At 38.7% G+C, this 20,214-nt stretch overlaps 1 protein-coding gene across 1 annotated transcript in view; it reads left to right on the top strand.

Moving 5' to 3' along the window:
- Positions 1-20,214, top strand: part of LOC106630511 (ATP-dependent DNA helicase Q4-like) — a 43,579-nt gene that overhangs the window by 20,799 nt on the left and 2,566 nt on the right. Inside the window, exons 9-12 of the mRNA XM_074534341.1 lie at positions 7,439-7,595; positions 9,957-10,051; positions 14,987-15,112; positions 17,335-17,419. Of these exons, the coding sequence (XP_074390442.1) occupies positions 7,439-7,595; positions 9,957-10,051; positions 14,987-15,112; positions 17,335-17,419 (463 nt within the window). The remainder of the gene's footprint in view (positions 1-7,438; positions 7,596-9,956; positions 10,052-14,986; positions 15,113-17,334; positions 17,420-20,214) is intronic.

Here is a 20,214-nt window from a genome sequence, read left to right on the forward strand (position 1 = left end):
AAACCCCAAAAACCCCTCAGAAAATTCCCTAAAAAACCCCAAAAAAATCCCCAAAAGCCTCTGAAAATCCCCCAAAAAAACCCCAAAAACCTCCAAAAAAGCTCAGAAAATCCCCCAAAAACCTCAGAAAATACTCCAAAAAACCCCAGAAAATCCCCCAAAAAAACCCCAAAAACCTCAGAAAATCCTCCATAAAAACCTCAGAAATTTTCCCTAAAAAAACCTCAGAAAATCCCCAAAAAATACCCCCAAAAACCTCCGAAATCCTCCAAAAAAAACCAAAAAAACCTCCAAAAATTCTCCAAAAAAACCCTCAGAAAATTCCCTAAAAAAACCTCAGAAAATCCCCAAAAAAACCCCAAAAACCTCAGAAAATCCTCCAAAACAATCTCAGGAAATCCTCCAAAAAAACCCCAAAAAATCCCCCCCAAAAACCCCAAAAAATCCTCAAAAAAACCCCCAAAAACTTCCGAAAACCCTCCAAAAAAACCTCTGAAAACCCTCCAAAAAAACCTCAGAAAATTCCCTAAAAAAACTCAGAAAATCCCCAAAAATACCTCAGAAAATCCCCAAAAAACCCAAAAGCCTCCGAAAATCCTCCAAAAACTTCTGAAAATCCTCCCAAAAAAACCTCAGAAAATCTCCAAAAAAACCCCAAGAACCTCCAAAAATCCTCTAAAAAAACCCCAAAAATCCTCCAAAAAACCCTCCGAAAATCTTCCAAAAAAACCACAAAAAAATCCCCAAAAAATCTCAGAAAATCCTCCAAAAAACCCCCAACAATCTCTGAAAAACCCTAAAAAAACCTCAGAAAATCCCCAAAAATACCCAAAAAATCCCCAAAAAAAACCCAAAAAACCTCCGAAAATTCCCTTAAAAAATCTCCGGAAATCATCCAAAAAAACCTCCGAAAATTCCCTAAAAAATCTCAGAAAATCCCCAAAAAACCCGAAAAAAATCTCCAAAAAAACCCAAAAACCTCAGAAAATCCCCCAAAAAAAACCCCAAAAAAAATCCCCAAAAAAACCCCAAAAAATCCCCAAAAAACCCAAAAACTTCCGAGAAACCCCAAAAAAACCTCACAAAATCCTCCAAAAAAACCCCAGAAACCTCCGAAAATTCCCCAAAAACCCCAAAAAATCCTCCAAAAAACCCTAAAAAAACCTCAGAAAATCCCCCAAAAAAACCCCAAAAACCTCAGAAAATCCTCCAAAAAACCTCAGAAAATCCTCCAAAAAAACCCCAAAAAACCTTAGAAAATCCTCCAAAAAAATCTCAGAAAATTCCCTTAAAAAACCCCAAAAACTTCAGAAAATCCCCCAAAAAACCCCAAAAAATCCCCAAAAAAACCTCCGAAAATTCCCTAAAAAAACCTCAGAAAATCCCCAAAAAAACCTCTGAAAATTCCCTAAAAACCCCAAAAAAACCCCCAAAACAACCTGCCAAAAAACCCTCAGAAAATCCTCCAAAAAAACCCCAAAAACCTCTGAAAATCCCCAAAACAACCTCAGAAAATCCTCCAAAAAAAACCTCCGAAAACCTCTGAAAAGCTTCCAAAAAAACCCCAAAAACCTCAGAAAATTCCCAAAAAAAACCCCAAAAAACCCCCAAAACCTCCGAAAATCCCAAAAAAAACCTCCGAAAATTCCCTAAAAAAAACTCACAATATCCCCAAAAAAAACTGCAGAAAATCCCCCAAAAAAACCAAAAACCTCCGAAAATCCCAAAAAAACCTCAGAAAATTCCCTTAAAAAAAACTCCGAAAACCCTCCGAAAAAGCCTCAGAAAATCCCCAAAAACCTCCAAAAATCCTCCAAAAAACCCCAAAAACCTCCGAAAATCCCCCAAAAAAACCTCCCAAAAACCTCCGAAAATCCTCCAAAAAAAACCCAAAAATCTCGAAAAATCCCAAAAAAACTTCAGAAAATCCCCCAAAAACCTCAGAAAATTCCCCAAAAAAAAACCCCAAAAAACCCCCCAAAAAACCTCCCAAAAAAACCTCAGAAAATCCCCAAAAAAACCTCAGAAAAATCCCAATAAAAAACCCAAAAAAATCCCCAAAAAACCCCAAAAACCTCATAAAAACCCCAAAAAACATCAGAAAATCCCAAAAAAACCCCAAAACCTCCGAAAAGCCTCAGAAAATTCCCTTAAAAAACCTCAGAAAATCCTCCAAAAAATCCTCCGAAAATCCTCCAAAAAAACCTCCGAAAATCCCAATAAAAAATCCAAAAAAATCTCCAAAAACCTCCGAAAATCCTCCAAAAAAACATCAGAAAATCCCCAAAAAAACCCCAAAAACCTCCGAAAATCCCCCAAAAAACCTCCAAAAATTCTCCAAAAAATCTCCGAAAATCCTCCAAAAAACCCCAAAAAATCCCCAAAAAACCCAAAAACCTCAGAAAATCCCCAAAAAAACCCAAAAACCTCCCAAAATTCCTCAGAAAATCCCCAACAAACCGAAAATCCCCCAAAAATACCAAAAAAATCCCAAAAACCTCCGAAAATCCGAAAAAAATCTCAGAAAATCCCAATAAAAAACCCCAAAAACCTCCGAAAATCCTCCAAAAAAACTTCAGAACATTCCTTAAAAAAACCCCAAACCTCCGAAAACCCTCACAAAAATAAACCTCAGTAATTTTCCCTAAAAAAACCTCTTAAAATCCTTCAAAAACACCCAAAAACCTCCGAAAATCCTCCCAAAAAAAACCCCAAAAAACCCTCAGAAAATTCCCTAAAAAAACCTCAGAAAATCCCCAAAAAAACCCCAAAAACCTCAGAAAATCCCCAAAAAACCCCCCAAAAAACCCCAAAAACTTCCGAAAACCCTCCAAAAAAACCTCTGAAAACCCTCCAAAAAGCCTCCGAAAATTCCCCAAAAACCTCAGAAAATCCTCCAAAAAAATCTCAGAAAATTCCCTAAAAAAAAACCCCAAAGACCTCCGAAATCCCCAAAAAAACCCCAAAATCCTCCAAAAAAAACCCCAAAAACCTCAGAAAATCCCAAAAAAACCCCAAAAAATCCTCCAAGAAACCCCAAAAACCTCCGAAAATCCCAAAAAAAACCTCCAAAAATTCCCCAAAAACCCCAAAAAACCCCCAAAACCCTCAGAAAATCCCCCAAAAAACCCCAAAAACCTCCAAACATCCTCCAAAAAAACCTCAGAAGATTCCCTAAAAAAACTCAGAAAATCCCCCAAAAACCTCAGAAAATCCTCCAAAAAAAACCCCAAAAAATCTCCAAAAAAAACCCCAAAAGCACCTCAGAAAAACCCCAAAAAAACCCCAAAAAGCACAGAAAATTCTTGGAAAAATCCCCAAAAAATCCCCCAAGAAACCCTCAGAAAAATCCTCCAAAAAAACCCCTGAAAACTCCAAAAAAACCTCTGAAAATCCTCCAAAAAAAACCAAAAACCTCCGAACATCCCCAAACAAACCCCAAAAAAATCCCCAAAAACCTCCGAAAATCCCCAAAAAAAACCCTAAAAAACCCCAAAAAAACCTCAGAAAATCCTCCAAAAAAACCTCAAAAAAACCTCAGAAAATTTCCTAAAAAAACCCAAAAAATCCCCAAAAAACCCCAAAAAATCCCAAAAAAAACCCCAAAAACCTCTGAAAATCCCGAAAAAACCCTCTAAAAAATCCTCCGAAAAATCCTCCAAGAAAACCTCAGAAAATCCCAATAAAAACCCAAAATAATCCCCAAAAACCCCATAAAAAACCCCAGAAACCTCAGAAAATCCTCCAAAAAAACCCCAAAAAATCTCCAAAAATACCTCTGAAAATCCTCCAAAAAAAAACCTCTGAAAACCCCAAAAAAACCCCAAAAAAATCCCCAAAAAACCCTCAGAAAATCCCCGCCATGGAGACAGAGCCCGACCAGGTGCGGGTGGGGATGGGGGAGGGGGGAAAATTCCCTTTTTTTAGAGGTTACAATTGCATTTTATGGGAAAAAAATCCACATTTTTAGGGGTTAAAATGGCGTTTTTTGGGAAAAAAATCCACAGTTTCTGAGGGCAAATCCCCATTTTTAGGGCTTAAAATTGGTTTTTTTGGGATTAATCCCACATTTTTCTGAGGGAAAATTCCCATTTTTAGGGGTTAAAATTGAATTTTTTGGGATTAATTGCACATTTTCTGAGGGAAAAGTCTCGGTCTTAGGGCTTAAAATGGCGCTTTTTGGGATTAATTCCACATTTTCTGAGGGAAAATCCTCGTTTTTAGGGCTTAAAATTGCATTTTCTGGAAAAAAATCCACAGTTTCTGAGGGAAAATCTCCATTTTTAGGGCTTGAAATTGCTTCATTTTGAAAAAATCCCCATTTTCTGAGGGAAAAACCCCATTTTTAGGGGTTTAAATTGAATTTTTTGGGATGAATTCCACGTTTTCTGAGGGAAAATCCTGTTTTTAGGGGGTTAAAATTGAAATTTTTTTTAAAAAAAAAGCCACATTTTTAGGGTTTAAAATTCAATTTTTGGGAAAAAATCCGCATTTTCTGAGGGAAAATCCCCGTTTTTAGGGTTAAAATTGAAATTTTTGGAAAGAAATTCCACATTTTCTGAGGGAAAATCTCCATTTTTAAGACCTGGAATTGCTTTTTCTCTATTAACCCTGTATTTTCTGAGGGAAATCCTATTTTTAGGACTTAAAATTGAATTTTTTTTAGTATCAATCCTACATTGTTTTAGGGAAAAATCCTCATTTTTAGGGCCTGAAATTGCTTTTTTTGGGATTAATTCCACATTTTCTGAGGGGAAAAGTTCATTTTTAGGGCCTAAAATTGCTTTTTTTTGGGAAAAAATCCACATTTTCTGAGGGAAAAATCCCCGGGCTTGGGGTTAAAATTGAATTTTTTGGGAAAAAATTCCCATTTTTAGGGCTTAAAATTGAATTTTTTGGGATTAATTCCACATTTTCTGAGGGAAAAATTCTGTGCTTTGAACCTAAAATTGAATTTTTTGGCATTAATTCCGCATTTTCTGAGGAGAAAGTCTCGGTCTTAGGGCTTAAAATGGCGCTTTTTGGGATTAATTCCACATTATTCTGAGGAAAATCCTCGTTTTTAGGGCTTAAAATGGCATTTTCTGGAAAAAAATCCACAGTTTCTGAGGGGAAATCCCCGGGTTTAGGGGTTAAAATTGAATTTTTTGGGAAAAAATCCACATTTTCTGAGGGAAAATCCCCATTTTTAGGGCTTAAAATTGAATTTTTTGGGATTAATTCCACATTTTCTGAGGGAAAATTCTGTACTTTGAACCTAAAATTGCATTTTTTGGATTAATGCCACATTTTCTGAGGGAAAAATCCAGATTTTCAGGGCTTAAAATTCCTTTTTTTGCAATGAATCCCAGATTTTCTGAGGGAAAAATTTGATTTTTTGGGATCAATTCCACGTTTTCTGAAGGAAAAATCCGGATTATTAGGATCCAGCCCCAAATTTTAGGGAAAAATCCACATTTTTAGGGCTTAAAATTGAATTTTTCGGGATGAATCCCACATTTTCTGAGGGAAAAATCCCCATTTTTATGGGGAAAAATCCCAATTTTTTTTTGGTAAAAATTCTGTTTTAGGGTAAAAAAATCTCAACTTTTCTGGGAAAAAAAAATCCAAATTTTTGGGACAAATTCCTCTTTTTTTTCCCCATTTTTATGGAAAAAAATCCCAATTTTTGGGAACAAATTCAGTATTTTTATGGGGAAAAATCCCAATTTTTTTTTTTGGTAAATATTCCATTTTTGGTGTAAAAAAAATCTCAGTTTTTCAGGGAAAAAAATCCAATTTTTTGGGAAAAATTCCCATTTATTTTTGGGACAAATTCCCATTTTCTCCCATTTTTATGGGAAAAAAAATCTCAAATTTTTTTTTTGGTAAAAATCCCATTTTAGGCTAAAAAAATCTCAATTTTTCTGTGAAAAAAAAATCCAATTTTTTGGGACAAATTCCTCTTTTTTTTCCCCATTTTTATAGGAAAAAAATCCCAATTTTTTTTGGTAAAAATCCCATTTTAGTGTAAAAAAATCTCAATTTTTCAGGGAAAAAAATGCGATTTTTTGGGGCCAAATTCCTCGATATTTTTGCCATTTTTATGGGGAAAATTCCCAATTTTTGTTCTGCAAAAATTCCGTTTATAGGGTAAAAAAATCTCAGTTTTTTGTGGGAGAAAAATTCAAATTTATGGGGAAAAATCCCAATTTTTTTTCTGTAAAAATCCCATTTTAGGGTAAAAAAAATCTCAATTTTTCTGTGAAAAAAATCCAATTTTTTGGGACAAATTCCTCTTTTTTTCCCATTTTTATGGGGAAAAATCCCAATTTTTTTTTTCTGTAAAAATTCCGTTTTAGGGTAAAAAGAATTTCAAATTTTCTGGGAAAATAAATCCAATTTTTTGGGACAAATAACTTCTTTTTTACCATTTTATGGTAAAAAAAATCTCAATTTTTTTGGAGAAAATTCCCTTTTTTATTGGGGGGAAAAAAATTGTTGTTTTGGGGAAAAAAATTCTTATTTTGTGGCAAAAAATCTCAATTTTTTGGGACAAATTCCTCTTTTTTTTCCCCATTTTTATAGGAAAAAAATCCCAATTTTTTTTGGTAAAAATCCCATTTTAGTGTAAAAAAATCTCAATTTTTCAGGGAAAAAAATGCGATTTTTTGGGGCCAAATTCCTCGATATTTTTGCCATTTTTATGGGGAAAATTCCCAATTTTTGTTCTGCAAAAATTCCGTTTATAGGGTAAAAAAATCTCAGTTTTTTGTGGGAGAAAAATTCAAATTTATGGGGAAAAATCCCAATTTTTTTTCTGTAAAAATCCCATTTTAGGGTAAAAAAAATCTCAATTTTTCTGTGAAAAAAATCCAATTTTTTGGGACAAATTCCTCTTTTTTTCCCATTTTTATGGGGAAAAATCCCAATTTTTTTTTTCTGTAAAAATTCCGTTTTAGGGTAAAAAGAATTTCAAATTTTCTGGGAAAATAAATCCAATTTTTTGGGACAAATAACTTCTTTTTTACCATTTTATGGTAAAAAAAATCTCAATTTTTTTGGAGAAAATTCCCTTTTTTATTGGGGGGAAAAAAATTGTTGTTTTGGGGAAAAAAATTCTTATTTTGTGGCAAAAAATCTCAATTTTTTGGGACAAATTCCTCTTTTTTTTCCCCATTTTTATAGGAAAAAAATCCCAATTTTTTTTGGTAAAAATCCCGTTTTAGTGTAAAAAAATCTCAATTTTTCAGGGAAAAAAATGCGATTTTTTGGGGCCAAATTCCTCCATATTTTTGCCATTTTTATGGGGAAAAATCCCAATTTTTCTTTTTACCCTAAAACGGAAATTTTACAAAAAAAAATCTCAATTTTTTGGGCCAAATTCCTGGATATTTTTACCATTTTTCTGTTCTAAAGCCCCAATTTTTTGGTGAAAATTCCGGATTTTTCCCCGCAGGCCGTGCTGCGGATGCTGCGCCGCTGGAGCTCGGAGGAATTTGGGAATTTGGAAAATTCTGGGAATTGTGGGAATTGTGTGCTGGGAGGACAGCGAGCGCCTGGCCCAGCTCATCAGAGCCAATTCCCTGAGGTGCCCGGCATGGAAACACGGAAAGGTGGGGAAAAAAAAGGGGAAAAAATGGGAAAAATTTGGGGAATTTTGGGAAAAAAATTGGGGGAAAATTTGGGGAATTTTGGGAAAAAAATTGGGGGAAAAATCAGGAAAAAATGGGAAAAATTTGGGGAATTTTGGGGAAAAAATTGGGGGAAAATTTGGGGGAAAATGGGAAAAAAATGGGGGATTTTGGGGGGAGAAGGGAAAAACTTGGGGGTGAAATGGGAGAAAATTGGGGGAAAAATTGCGGAAAAATTTGGGGAAAAATTGGGGGAAAGTTGGGAAAAATGGGGAAAATTTGGGGGGAAAAATGGGAAAGAATTGGGGAAAAAATGGGGAAAATTTGGGGGGAAAATTGGGAAAAGTTTTGGGAAAAAATGGGGGTGAAATTTGGGGTATTTTGGGGGAAAAATTGGAGAAAAATTTGGGGAAAAGTTGGGGAATTTTGGGGGGAGAAGGGAAAAAATTGAGGATGAAGATCGGGAGAAATTTGGGGGAAAAAATTGGGGAAAATTTGGGGAATTTTGGGGAAAAAATTGGGGAAAAATTTGGGGAAAAATTGGGGAAAAGTTGGGGAATTTGTGGGGGAGAAAGAAAAAAATTGGGTGAAAATTGGAGAAAAAATGGGGGAAAATTGGCAAAAATTTGAGGAAAATGGGGGAAAATGGGAAAAAATTGGGAGAAATTTGGGGGAAAAAATGGGAAAAATTTGGGGAAAAAATTAGGGGAAAAAATGGGAAAAATTGGGGGAAATAAGGAGGAAAAGTTGGGAAAAAATTCGGTGAATTTTATGGGAAAAATTTGGGGAAAAAATTAGGGGAAAAAATGGGAAAAATTGGGGGAAATAAGGAGGAAAAGTTGGGAAAAAATTCGGTGAATTTTATGGGGAAAATTTGGGGAAATAAGGGGGAAAAATTCGGTGAATTTTGTGGGGGAAATGGAAAAAATGGGGAAAATTTGGGGAAAAAATGGGAAAAAATTGGGGAAAAGTTGGGGAGTTTGGGGGGAGAAGGGAAAAAATTGGGGGTGAAAATTGGGGAAAAATCTGGAGGAAATATTTGGGGAAAATTTGGGGAAATAAGGAGGAAAAATTGGGAAAAATTCAGTGAATTTTGTGAGGAAAATGGAAAAAAATGGGGGAATTTTGGGGGAAAATTGGGGAAAGTTGGTGGAAAATCATGAAAAAATTGGAGAAAAATTTGGGAATTTAGGGGGAAAATCAGAAAAAAATTGGGGAATTTTGAAGAAAATTGGGGGAAAATTTGGGAATTTGGGGGTGAAAGTTGGGAAAAAATTGGGGGAAATTTGGAGGAAAAATGGGAAAAGTTTGGGGGGAAAATTTGGGGAAATAAGGAGGAAAACTTGGGAAAAAACTTCAGTAAATTTTGTGGGAGAAATGAAAAAAATGGGGAAAATTTGGAGGAAAAAATTGGGGGTGAAAATCACAAAAAAAAAGGGGGAAATTTGGGAAAAAATTGGGGGAAATTTTGGAAAATAAGGGGAAAAATTGGGAAAAATGTGGATTTTGTGGGAAAAATGAAAAAAAATGTGGAAAATTTGGAGAAATTTGGGGGGAAAGTTGGTGGAAAATCAGGAAAAAATTAGAGAAAAATTTAGGAATTTAGGGGGAAAATTAGAAAAAAATTGGGGGGAAAAGGGAAAATTGGGAATTTGCGGGGAATGGGAAAATTTGGGGAAAAAATTGGGTAAAATCAGGAAAATTTGGAGAATTATGGGCCAAAAATTAGGGGGAAATTGGGGGGATTTGGGGAATTTTGGGGGAAATTTGGAGGAAAATTTGGAAATTATGGGTCCAAAACCAGGAAAAAATTGGGGAAATTAGGGGGAAAATGTGGGGAAAATTTGGACAAATTTTGGGGGAAAAATGGGGGAAAATTTGGCCAGTTTTGGGGAGAAAATTGAAATTATTTGGGGAAAAACTTGGAGAATTTTGAAAATAAATTTGGGAATTTTGGGAAAAAATTGGGGAAATTTGGGGGAAAATGAGGAAAACTTGGGGAATTTGGGGAGAATTTGGGGGAAATCTGGAATTTCTGGAGGAATTTAGGGAAAAATTTGGAGAAAACTTTCGGGAAAATTAGGAAAAAATTGAAGAATTTGGGAAAAAATGTGGAATTTTGGGGAGAAAATGAAAAATTGGGGGACTGTCTGGGAAAAGCAGATGTGAATTTTGGCGGGAAAATTGAGAAATTTCAAGAAAACGTGGGCAAAAATTTCAGAAAAATCATGGAATTTGAGGGGAAAAATACAGATTTTTTGGGGAATTTTTGGGGAATTTCACAGAATGTGAGGGGAAAAAGCTGGAATTGCAAGGAAAGTGATGAATTGTTGATTTTTGCAGGGCAAAGAGAAGCCATGCAGGTGTGCGCTGTGTACCACGCCGGGCTGAGCGCGGAGCGGCGGCGCCGAACCATGAGGGCGTTCATGGAGGGCAGGGTGTGGGCGCTGTGGAGCACCAGAGCCCCCTGAGGGCATTCATGGCTGCCGGGATCTGAGGGCGTTCATGGCGGGCCGGGTGCGGGCGCTGTGCGGCACCGCCTGCATCGGCCTGGGCATGGACAGAGCCCCCCTGAGGGCGGTGCTGCAGCACGGCGGGCCCGCCTGCACCGAGGCCTTCCTGCAGCACGTGGGCAGGGACGGCAAACCGGCGTGGGGACACCTGATACTGCATAAAGGGGTACGGGAATAGAGAAAAAATGGGGAAAAAATTGGCAGGGTGTGGGTGCTGTGCGGCACCAGAGCCGCTCTGAGGGGGTCCCTCATGGCTGCCGGGATGTGAGGGGGTCCCTCATGGCGGGCAAGGTGTGGGCACTGTGCGGTACCAGAGCCCCCTGAGGGCGTTCATGGCTGCCGAGATCTGAGGGCGTTCATGGCGGGCGGGATGTGAGCGCTGTGCGGCACCGGAGCCTCCCTGAGTGAGATCGTGGCTGCCGGGATCTGAGGGGGTCTCTCATGGCGGACAGAGTGTGGGCGGCCCCTGAGGGCGTTCATGGCGGGCAGGGTGTGGGTGTTGTGCGGCACCAGAGCCCCTCTGAGGGCGTTCACGGCTGCCGGGATCTGAGGGAGTTCATGGCTGCCGGGTGTAGCCTCCCCCATGAGGGCGTTCATGGAGGGCAGGGTGTGGGCGCTGTGGAGCACCAGAGCCCCCTGAGGGCATTCATGGCTGCTGGGATCTGAGGGCATTCATGGCGGGCCGGGTGCGGGCGCTGTGCGGCACCGCCTGCATCGGCCTGGGCATGGACAGAGCCCCCCTGAGGGCGGTGCTGCAGCACGGCGGGCCCGCCTGCACCGAGGCCTTCCTGCAGCACGTGGGCAGGGCCGGCAGGGCCGGCAAACCGGCGTGGGGACATCTGATACTGCACAAAGGGGTACGGGAATAGAGAAAAAATGGATAAATTATTGGTGGGGTGTGGGCGCTGTGTGGCACCAGAGCCCCTCTGAGGGCGTTCATGGCGGGCAGGGTGTGGGCACCCCCCTGAGGGGGTCCCTCATGGCCGGCAGGGTGTGGGCATCCACCTGAGGGCGTTCATGGCAGGCAGGGTGTGGGGGCTGTGTGGCACCAGAGCCCCCTGAGGGTGTTCATGGCTGCCGGGATCTGAGGGGGTCCCTCATGGCAGGCAGGGTGTGGGCGCCCCCCTGAGGGCGTTCATGGCAGGCAGGGTGTGGGCGCTGTGCAGCACTGGAACCCCCCTGAGGGCGTTCATGGCTGCCGGGATGTGAGGGGGTCCCTGATGGCTGCCGTGATGTGGGTGTTGTGCGGCACCAGAGCCCCTCTGAGGGTGTCCCTCATGACGGGCAGGGTGTGGGCGCTATGTGGCACCAGAGCCCCCCTGAGGGCGTTCATGGCTGCCGGGATCTGAGGGGGTCCCTCATGGCAGGCAGGGTGTGGGCGCCCCCCTGAGGGCGTTCATGGCCGGCGGGATGTGGGTCCTGTGTGGCAGCAGAGCTCCCTGAGGGCGTTCACGGCTGCCGGGATGTGAGGGCGTTCATGGCGGGCCAGGTGTAGCCTCCCCCCTGAGGGCGTTCATGGCGGGCCGGGTGCGGGCGCTGTGCGGCACCGCCTGCATCGGCCTGGGCATGGACAGAGCCCCCCTGAGGGCGGTGCTGCAGCACGGCGGGCCCGCCTGCACCGAGGCCTTCCTGCAGCACGTGGGCAGGGACGGCAAACCGGCGTGGGGACATCTGATACTGCACAAAGGGGTACGGGAATAGAGAACAAATGGATAAAATATTGGCGAGGTGTGGTTGCTGTGCGGCACCAGAGCCCCTCTGAGGGAGGCCATGGCTACCGGTATCTGACAGTGTCCCTCATGGCTGCCAGGAGCTGAGGGAGTTCATGGCTGCTGGGATGTGGGCGCTGTGCGGCACCGGAGCCCCCCTGAGGGCGTTCATGGCGGGCCGGGATGTGAGGGCGTTCATGGCGGGCAGGGTGTGGGCGCTGTGCGGCACCAGAGCTCCCTGAGGGTGTTCATGGCTGCCGGGATGTGAGGAGGTCCCTCATGGCCGGCAGGGTGTGGGCACTGTGCAGCACCAGAGCCCCCTGAGGGCGTTCATGGCTGCCGGGATCTGAGGGTGTTCATGGCAGGCAGGGTGTGGGCGCTGTGCGGCACCAGAGCCCCCTGAGGGCGTCCATGGCTGCCAGGATCTGAGGGGGTCCCTCATGGCTGACAGGGTGCGGGTGTTGTGCAGCACCAGAGCCCCCCTGAGGGCATTCATGGCTGCCGGGATCTGACAGGGTCCCTCATGGCCGGCAGGGTGTGGGCGCCCCCCTGAGGGCGTTCATGGCGGGCCGGGATGTGAGGGGGTTCATGGCGAGCAGGGTGTGGGCGCTGTGCGGCACCAGAGCCCCTCTGAGGACGTTCATGGCTGCCGGGATGTGAGGGCGTTCAAGGCGGACCGGGTGTAGCCTCCCCCCTGAGGGCATTCATGGCGGGCCGAGTGTGGGCGCTGTGCGGCACCAGAGCCCCCTGAGGGCGTTCATGCCTGTCAGGAATGTGGGTGTTGTGCGGCACCAGAACCCCCTGAGAGAGTTCATGGCTCCTGGGATGTGACAGGGTCCCTCATGGCTGCCGGGATCTGAGGGAGTTCATGGCTCCCGAGATGTGGGTGCTGTGCAGCACCAGAGCTCCCTGAGGGCGTTCATGGCTGCCGGGATCTGAGGGGGTCCCTCGTGGCGGGCCGGGTGTGCACATCCCCCTGAGGGCGTTCATGGTGGGCCTGGTGTGGGCGCTGTGCGGCACCAGAGCCCCCTGAGGGCGTTCATGGCTGCCGAGGTTTGTCAGGGTCCCTCATGGCCGGCAGGATGTGGGCGCCCCCCTGAGGGCGTTCATGGCGGGCAGGGTGTGGGTGCTGTGCGGCACCAGAGCCTCCCTGAGGGAGGTCATGGCTGCCGGGATCTGAGGGCGTTCATGGCCGGCAGGGTGTGGGCGCTGTGCGGCACCAGAGCCCCCTGAGGGCGTTCATGGCTGCCGGGATGTGAGGGGGTCCCTCATGGCTGCCGGGATGTGGGTGTTGTGCAGCACCAGAGCCCCTCTGAGGGGGTCCCTCATGGCCGGCAGGGTGTGGGCGCCCCCCTGAGGGCATTCATGGCCGGCAGGGTGTGGGCGCTGTGCGGCACCAGAGCCCCCCTGAGGGCGTTCATGGCGGGCCGGGTGTGGGCGCCCCCCTGAGGGCGTTCATGGCCGGCAGGGTGTGGGCGCTGTGCAGCACCAGAGCCCCCCTGAGGGCGTTCATGGCGTCCCTCACAAAAGGGTGAGGGAATGAGGCGAAACTAGGAAAGAATTTGCGCGGGGGCGTCCACGGCCCTGGAATCCGGCTAGCTGGTGAGGGGCGAAGGCCAGGGAGGAGCGGCTCCGGGGCTACAGCCAACCATAACTCCCAGAGAAAAGAAAATTCTGGAAACCTGGGAGGAGAAAAGGAGAGATTGACTGAGCCTAAGGAGGAGACACTTTCACTTTATAAGAGAAACCAGGGGAGGAGCAGTTTCGTTTCCATGGCAACCTAACTGGCAGGGTAGCAACAGGAAGTCATGGGAAAGGAAGAAACCATTTAATACAGAAAATGGGGGGAGCAAACGAACAAACTTAAGGGAAAGGGAGAAACCATTTAATACAGAAAATGGGGGGAGCAAATAACAAACTTAAGAACACAGCAAGAGTTAAAATTGGAAAAATATCAGGAAAAAATTGGGAAAATTTTGAGGAAAACTTGGGGGAAAATCAGGAAAAAATTAAGGGAAATTTTGGGGAAAATTGGGAGAAAGTTAGGGAAAAAAATTGGGGAAAACATGGAGGAAAATTTAGGGAAAATTGGGAAATGGTTGGGAGAAATTATGGGGGAAATTGGCAGGAAATTGGGGGAAAAAATCAGGAAACTATGGGGGAAAATCGAGAAAAAATTTGGAAAAATTGGACAAAAATTGAGACAATTTGGTGGAAATTTTAGCAAAAAATTGGACAAAAATTAAGAAAATTTGGAGGAAATTTTAGTAAAAAATTGGGGAAGAGTCAGGAAAAAAATGGGGAACTTGGAAAATACCAGGAAAAATAACAAAAATTTGGTGAAAATATTGGTTAAAGTGGGGGGAAAAAGGGAAAAATCGGGAGAAAAAATGGGGGAAAATAAGGATAAATTTGGGTGAAATTTTGGGAAAATTAGATGAAAAATCAGGAAAAATTTGAGGGAAAATGTCAGAAAATTTGAGGGAAAATTGGGAAAAATTTGGAAAATATCAGGATAACATTTGGGGAAAATCCGGGGAAATTGTGGGGAAAATCAGAATTTTGAGAAAAATTTGGGAAAAAATCGCAAAAATTTGGGAAATTTTTGAAAAAATCAGGAAAAATTGGTAAAAGTTTGGGGAAAATGAGGGAAAATTTTGGGGAAAATCAGGAAAATTTATTGAACATTGGGAAAAATTTTAGGGGAAAATTGGGGGGAAATTGAGAAATTTTTAAGGAAAAAATGTGGGGAAAATGTGCAAAAAATTGGGAAAAATTTGGGAAAAAATCAGAGAAAATTTGGGGGAAAAGATTGGGAAGAAATTGGGAAAATGTTGGGGGAATTGTGGAAAATTGGGGCAAAATTGTGAGAAAAAATTGGGAAAAAATCAGAAAAAAATTGGGAAAATTCAAAAATTTGGGGGGAAATTTTTAGAAAATTTGGGAAAAAAATTGGGGAATTTATGAGAAAAAATTGGGGGATTTGAGGCAAAAAAATTGAATTTTTGGTATAAATTTGAATTTTTGGGGGTAAAAAATTGAAATTTTGGTGGAATTTTTAAGGATTTGCGCCAAATTTTTGGGATTTTTTTTGGAAAATTTCCCCAAATTTTAAATTTTGGAATTAATTTTGAATTTTTTTTCCTTCCAGGGCGAGGATTTTCTGGAATTGCGGCGTCACATCCATGAAAATTCGGTGGATTATTGGGTGGTCAAGGCTTTGGTTCAAAGAGTTTTTGTGCCTTGTAAATGTCCTGAAAAACAGGAAAATTCCCAGGTTTGGAGCACAAAAAATGGGGAAAAAAAGGAAATTTTAATGGGGAAAAAATTGGATTTTTTGGCAGGAAAATTCCCCAAAAAATGAAAAAAAAAATTGGATTTTTAATGGGGAAAAAATTGAATTTTTTGGCAGGAAAATTCCCCAAAAAATGAAAAAAAATTGGATTTTTAATGGGGAAAAAATTGGATTTTTTGGCAGGAAAATTCCCCAAAAATGAAAAAAAAAATTGAATTTTTTGTTTTTTTTTTTCATAAAGAATTCCACGAAAATTCTCAATAAATCCCCCAAAATTGGGAATTTTTAATGAGTAAAAATTGGAATTTTTGGGGTTTTTTCCACAGAAAATTTCAGGAAAATTCCCAGGTTTGGAGCCCAAAAAATGGGGAAAAAAGGGAAATTTGAATGGGGAAAAAATTGGATTTTTTGGCAGGAAAAATTCCCCAAAAAATGAAAAAAATTTGAGTTTTTAATGGGGAAAAAATTGGATTTTTTGGCAGGAAAATTCCCCAAAATGGAAAAAAAATTGAATTTTTTGGCAGGAAATTTCTCCAAAGAAAGAAAAAAAATTGAATTTTTGATGAGAAAAAAATTGGATTTTTTGGCAGGAAAATTCCCCAAAAAATGAAAAAAAAATTGGATTTTTTGGGTTTTTTTCCATAAAGAATTCCAGGAAAATTCTCAATAAATCCCCCAAAATTGGGAATTTTTAATGAGTAAAAATCAGAATTTTTGGGTTTTTTTCCACAGAAAATTCCCAAAAAATCCAGGAAAATTCCCAGGTTTGGAGCCCAAAAAATGGGGAAAAAAGGGAAATTTGAATGGGGAAAAAATTGGATTTTTTGGCAGAAAAATTCCCCAAAAAATGAAAAAAATTTGAGTTTTTAATGGGGAAAAAATTGGATTTTTTGGCAGGAAAATTCCCCAAAAAATGAGAAAAAAAAATTGGATTTTTTGGCAGAAAAATTCCCCAAAAAATGAAAAAAAAATTGAGTTTTTAATCGGGAAAAAATTGGATTTTTTGGCAGGAAAATTCCCCAAAAAATGGGGAAAAAATTGGATTTTTTGGTGGGAAAATTCCCCAAAAAATGATAAAAAAAATGGATTTTTAATGGGGAAAAATTGGATTTTTTGGCAGGAAAATTCCCCAAAAAATGATAAAAAAAATGGATTTTTAATGGGGAAAAATTGGATTTTTTGGCAGGAAAATTCCCCAAAAAAATGGAAAAAAAATTGGATTTTTTGTTTTTTTTTTTTTTTTTTTTTTAATAAGGAATTACAGGAAAATTCTCAATAAATCCCCCAAAATTGGGAATTTTTAATGAGAAAAAATTTAAATTTTAGGGGATTTTTTTCCTAAAAATTTTGAATTTTGGGTTTATTTTCACACAGAAAAAATCCCAAAAAATCCAGGAATATTCCCACGTTTGATTCCCATTAAACACTGAAAAAATTTGAATTTTTAATTAGAAAAAATTGGAATTTTAGGGGATTTTTTCCATAAATAATTTGAATTTTGGGCTTATTTTCACACAGCAAAATTCCCACGTTGGATTCCCATTAAACACTGAAAAAATTTGATTTTTTAATGAGAAAAAATTGGAATTCTAAGGGATTTTTTTCCAAAAAAATTTGAATTTTGGCCTTATTTTCACCCAAAAAAATTCCCAAAAAATCCAGAAAAATTCCCACGTTTGATTCCCATTAAACACTGAAAAATTTTTAATTTTTAACGAGAATAAATTGGAATTTTAGGGGTTTTTTTCCTAAAAATTTTGAATCTTGGGTTTATTTTCACACAAAAAAATTCCCAAAAAATCCCGAAAAATTCCCAGCCTTTAATCCCATTAAACACTGAAAAAATTTGAATTTTTAATGAGAAAAAAATGGAATTTTAGGGGATTTTTTTTTCAAAAAAATTGAATTTTGGGCTTATGTTCACCCAAAAAAATTCCCAAAAAATCCCGAAAAATTCCCAGCCTTAAATCCCATTAAACACTGAAAAAACTTGAATTTTTAATGAGAAAAAATTCGAATTTTCAATGAGAAAAAATTGGAATTTTAGGGGATTTTTTGTAAAAAAATTTGAATTTTGGGCTTATTTTCACCCAAAAAAATTCCCAAAAAATCCCGAAAAATTCCCAGCCTTAAATCCCATTAAAAACTAAAAAAAATTTTATTTTTAATAATAAAAAATTTTATTTTTATTTCTTTTTTTGCAGGAAATTCCAGCCAGGAGATGCCGAGGCCACGACCGCGCCCTCCCCGTGCAGGAGCTGGAGCAGAGCCTGGACCTGAGGCAGGAGGGTAAAAAATCCAAATTTATCCAAAAATCTAAGAATTCCAAATTCCCAAATCCCCAAAAATTTAATTTTCCCAAAATCCCCCTTTTTTCCCCAAAAAATTCCCTTGAAAATTCCTTTTTTTTTGTCATTTTTCCTTAAAAAATTCCCTTTTTTCTGTCATTTTTTCCTTAATTAATTCCTTTTTTTCTGTCATTTTTCCTTCGTTAATTCCCTTGAAAACTCCATTTTTTCTCTCATTTTTTCCTTAATTAATTTCCTTTTTTCTTTCATTTTTCCCTTAATTAATTCCCTTTTTTCTGTCATTTTTCCTCAATTAATTCCCTTGAAAATTCCCTTTTTTCTGTCATTTTTTCATTAATTAATCCCATTTTTTCTGTCATTTTTTCATTAATTAATTCTCTTTTTTCTGTCATTTTATTCTTAATTAATTCCCTTAAAAATTCCCTTTTTTTTGTCATTTTTTCATTAATAAATTCCCTTAAAAATTCCATTTTTTCTCTCATTTTTTCCTTCATTAATTCCCTTTTTTCTGTCATTTTTTCTTAATTAATTCCTTTGAAAATTCCCTTTTTTCCGTCATTTTTCTTTAATTAATTCCCTTTTTTCTGTCATTTTTCTTTAATTAATTCCCTTTTTTTTATGTCATTTTTTTCTCAATTAATTCCCTTAAAAATTCCATTTTTCTCTGTCATTTTTTCATTAATTAATTCCCTTAAAAATTCCCTTTTTTCTGTCATTTTTCCCTTAATTAATTCCCTTTTTTCTGTCATTTTTCCTTTATTAATTCCCTTAAAAATTCCCTTTTTTCTGTAATTTTTATTTAATTAATTCTCTTTTTTCTGTCATTTTTTCTCAATTAATTCCCTTGAAAATTCCATTTTTTCTGCCATTTTTATTTAATTAATTCTTTTTTCTGTCATTTTTTCCTTCATTAATTCCCTTAAAAATTCCCTTTTTTCTGTCATTTTTTCCTCAATTAATTCCCTTGAAAATTCCCTTTTTTCTCTCATTTTTTCCATAATTAATTCCCTTTTTTCTGTCATTTTTCCTTCATTAATTCCCTTTTTTCTGTCATTTTTCCTTCATAAATTCCCTTGAAAATTCCATTTTTTCTGTCATTTTTTCATTCATTAATTCCCTTTTTTCTGTCATTTTTTCCCTCATTAGTTCCCTTGAAAATTACCTTTTTTCTGTCATTTTTCCTTCATTAATTCCCTTTTTTTTGTCATTTTTTCCTTAATTAATTCCCATTTTTCTCTCATTTTTTCCTTAATTAATTCCCTTTTTTCTGTCATTTTTTCTTTAATTAATTCCCTTGAAAATTCCCTTTTTTCTCTCATTTTTCCTTCATTAATTCCCTTTTTTTTGTCATTTTTTCCTTAATTAATTCCCATTTTTCTGTCATTTTTTCCTTCATTAATTGCCTTTTTTCTGTCATTTTTCCTTCATTAATTCCCTTGAAAATTCCCTTTTTTCTCTCATTTTTCCTCAATTTTTTCCCTTGAAAATTCCCTTTTTTCTCATTTTTTTCCTTAATTAATTCCTTTGAAAATTCCATTTTTTCTGTCATTTTTCCCTTCATTAATTCCCTTTTTTCTGTCATTTTTTCATTAATTAATGCTCTTTTTTCTGTCATTTTTCCTCAATTAATTCCCTTGAAAATTCCCTTTTTTCTGTCATTAATTCCCTTTTTTCTGTCATTTTCCCCTTAATTTATTCCCTTAAAAATTCCCTTTTTTCTGTCATTTTTTCCATAATTAAATCCCTTTTTTCTCTCATTTTTCTTTAACAAATTCCCATTTTTTCTGTCATTTTTTCTGTAATTTTTTCTCAATTAATTCCTTTGAAAATTCCCTTTTTTCTTTCATTTTTTCCTTAATTAATTCCCTTTTTTCTTTCATTTTTCCCTCATTAGTTCCCTTGAAAATTCCCTTTTTTCTGTCATTTTTCCTTCATTAATTCCCTTTTTTTTGTCATTTTTTCCTTAATTAATTCCCATTTTTCTCTCATTTTTTCCTTCATTAATTGCCTTTTTTCTGTCATTTTTCCTTCATTAATTCCCTTTTTTTTGTCATTTTTTCCTTAATTAATTCCCATTTTTCTGTCATTTTTTCCTTCATTAATTGCCTTTTTTCTGTCATTTTTCCTCAATTTTTTCCCTTGAAAATTCCCTTTTTTCTCATTTTTTTCCTTAATTAATTCCTTTGAAAATTCCATTTTTTCTGTCATTTTTTCCTTAATTAATTCCCTTTTTTCTTTCATTTTTCCTTCATTAATTCCCTTGAAAATTCCCTTTTTTCTGTCATTTTTTCCTTAATTAATTCCCTTTTTTCTGTCATTTTTCCTCAATTAATTCCCTTAAAAATTCCCTTTTTTCTGTCATTTTTTCATTAATAAATTCCCTTTTTTCTGTCATTTTTCCTCAATTAATTCCTTTAAAAATTCCCATTTTTCTTTCATTTTTCCTTAATAAATTCCCTTCTTTCTGTCATTTTTCCTTCATGAATTCCCTTAAAAATTCCCTTTTTTCTGTCATTTTTCCCTTAATTAATTCCCTTTTTTCTGCCATTTTTCCTTCATTTTTTCCCCATTTTTACCCAAAATTTACCCCAAAAAAATCCAAATTTTCCCCAAATTTTTCTACAAATAACCAAAAAAAAATTCCAATTTTCCCCTAAAATTCTCATTTTTTCCAAATTTCTCCCCAACCCAAAATCCCTTTAATTTTCCATTAAATTTCTCCATTTTTACCCCAAAAATTCAATTTTTTTCTCCAAATACCCATCAATTTTCCTT

This window comes from Zonotrichia albicollis, unplaced genomic scaffold, assembly GCF_047830755.1.
Source record: "Zonotrichia albicollis isolate bZonAlb1 unplaced genomic scaffold, bZonAlb1.hap1 Scaffold_83, whole genome shotgun sequence".
Lineage (NCBI taxonomy): Eukaryota > Metazoa > Chordata > Aves > Passeriformes > Passerellidae > Zonotrichia > Zonotrichia albicollis.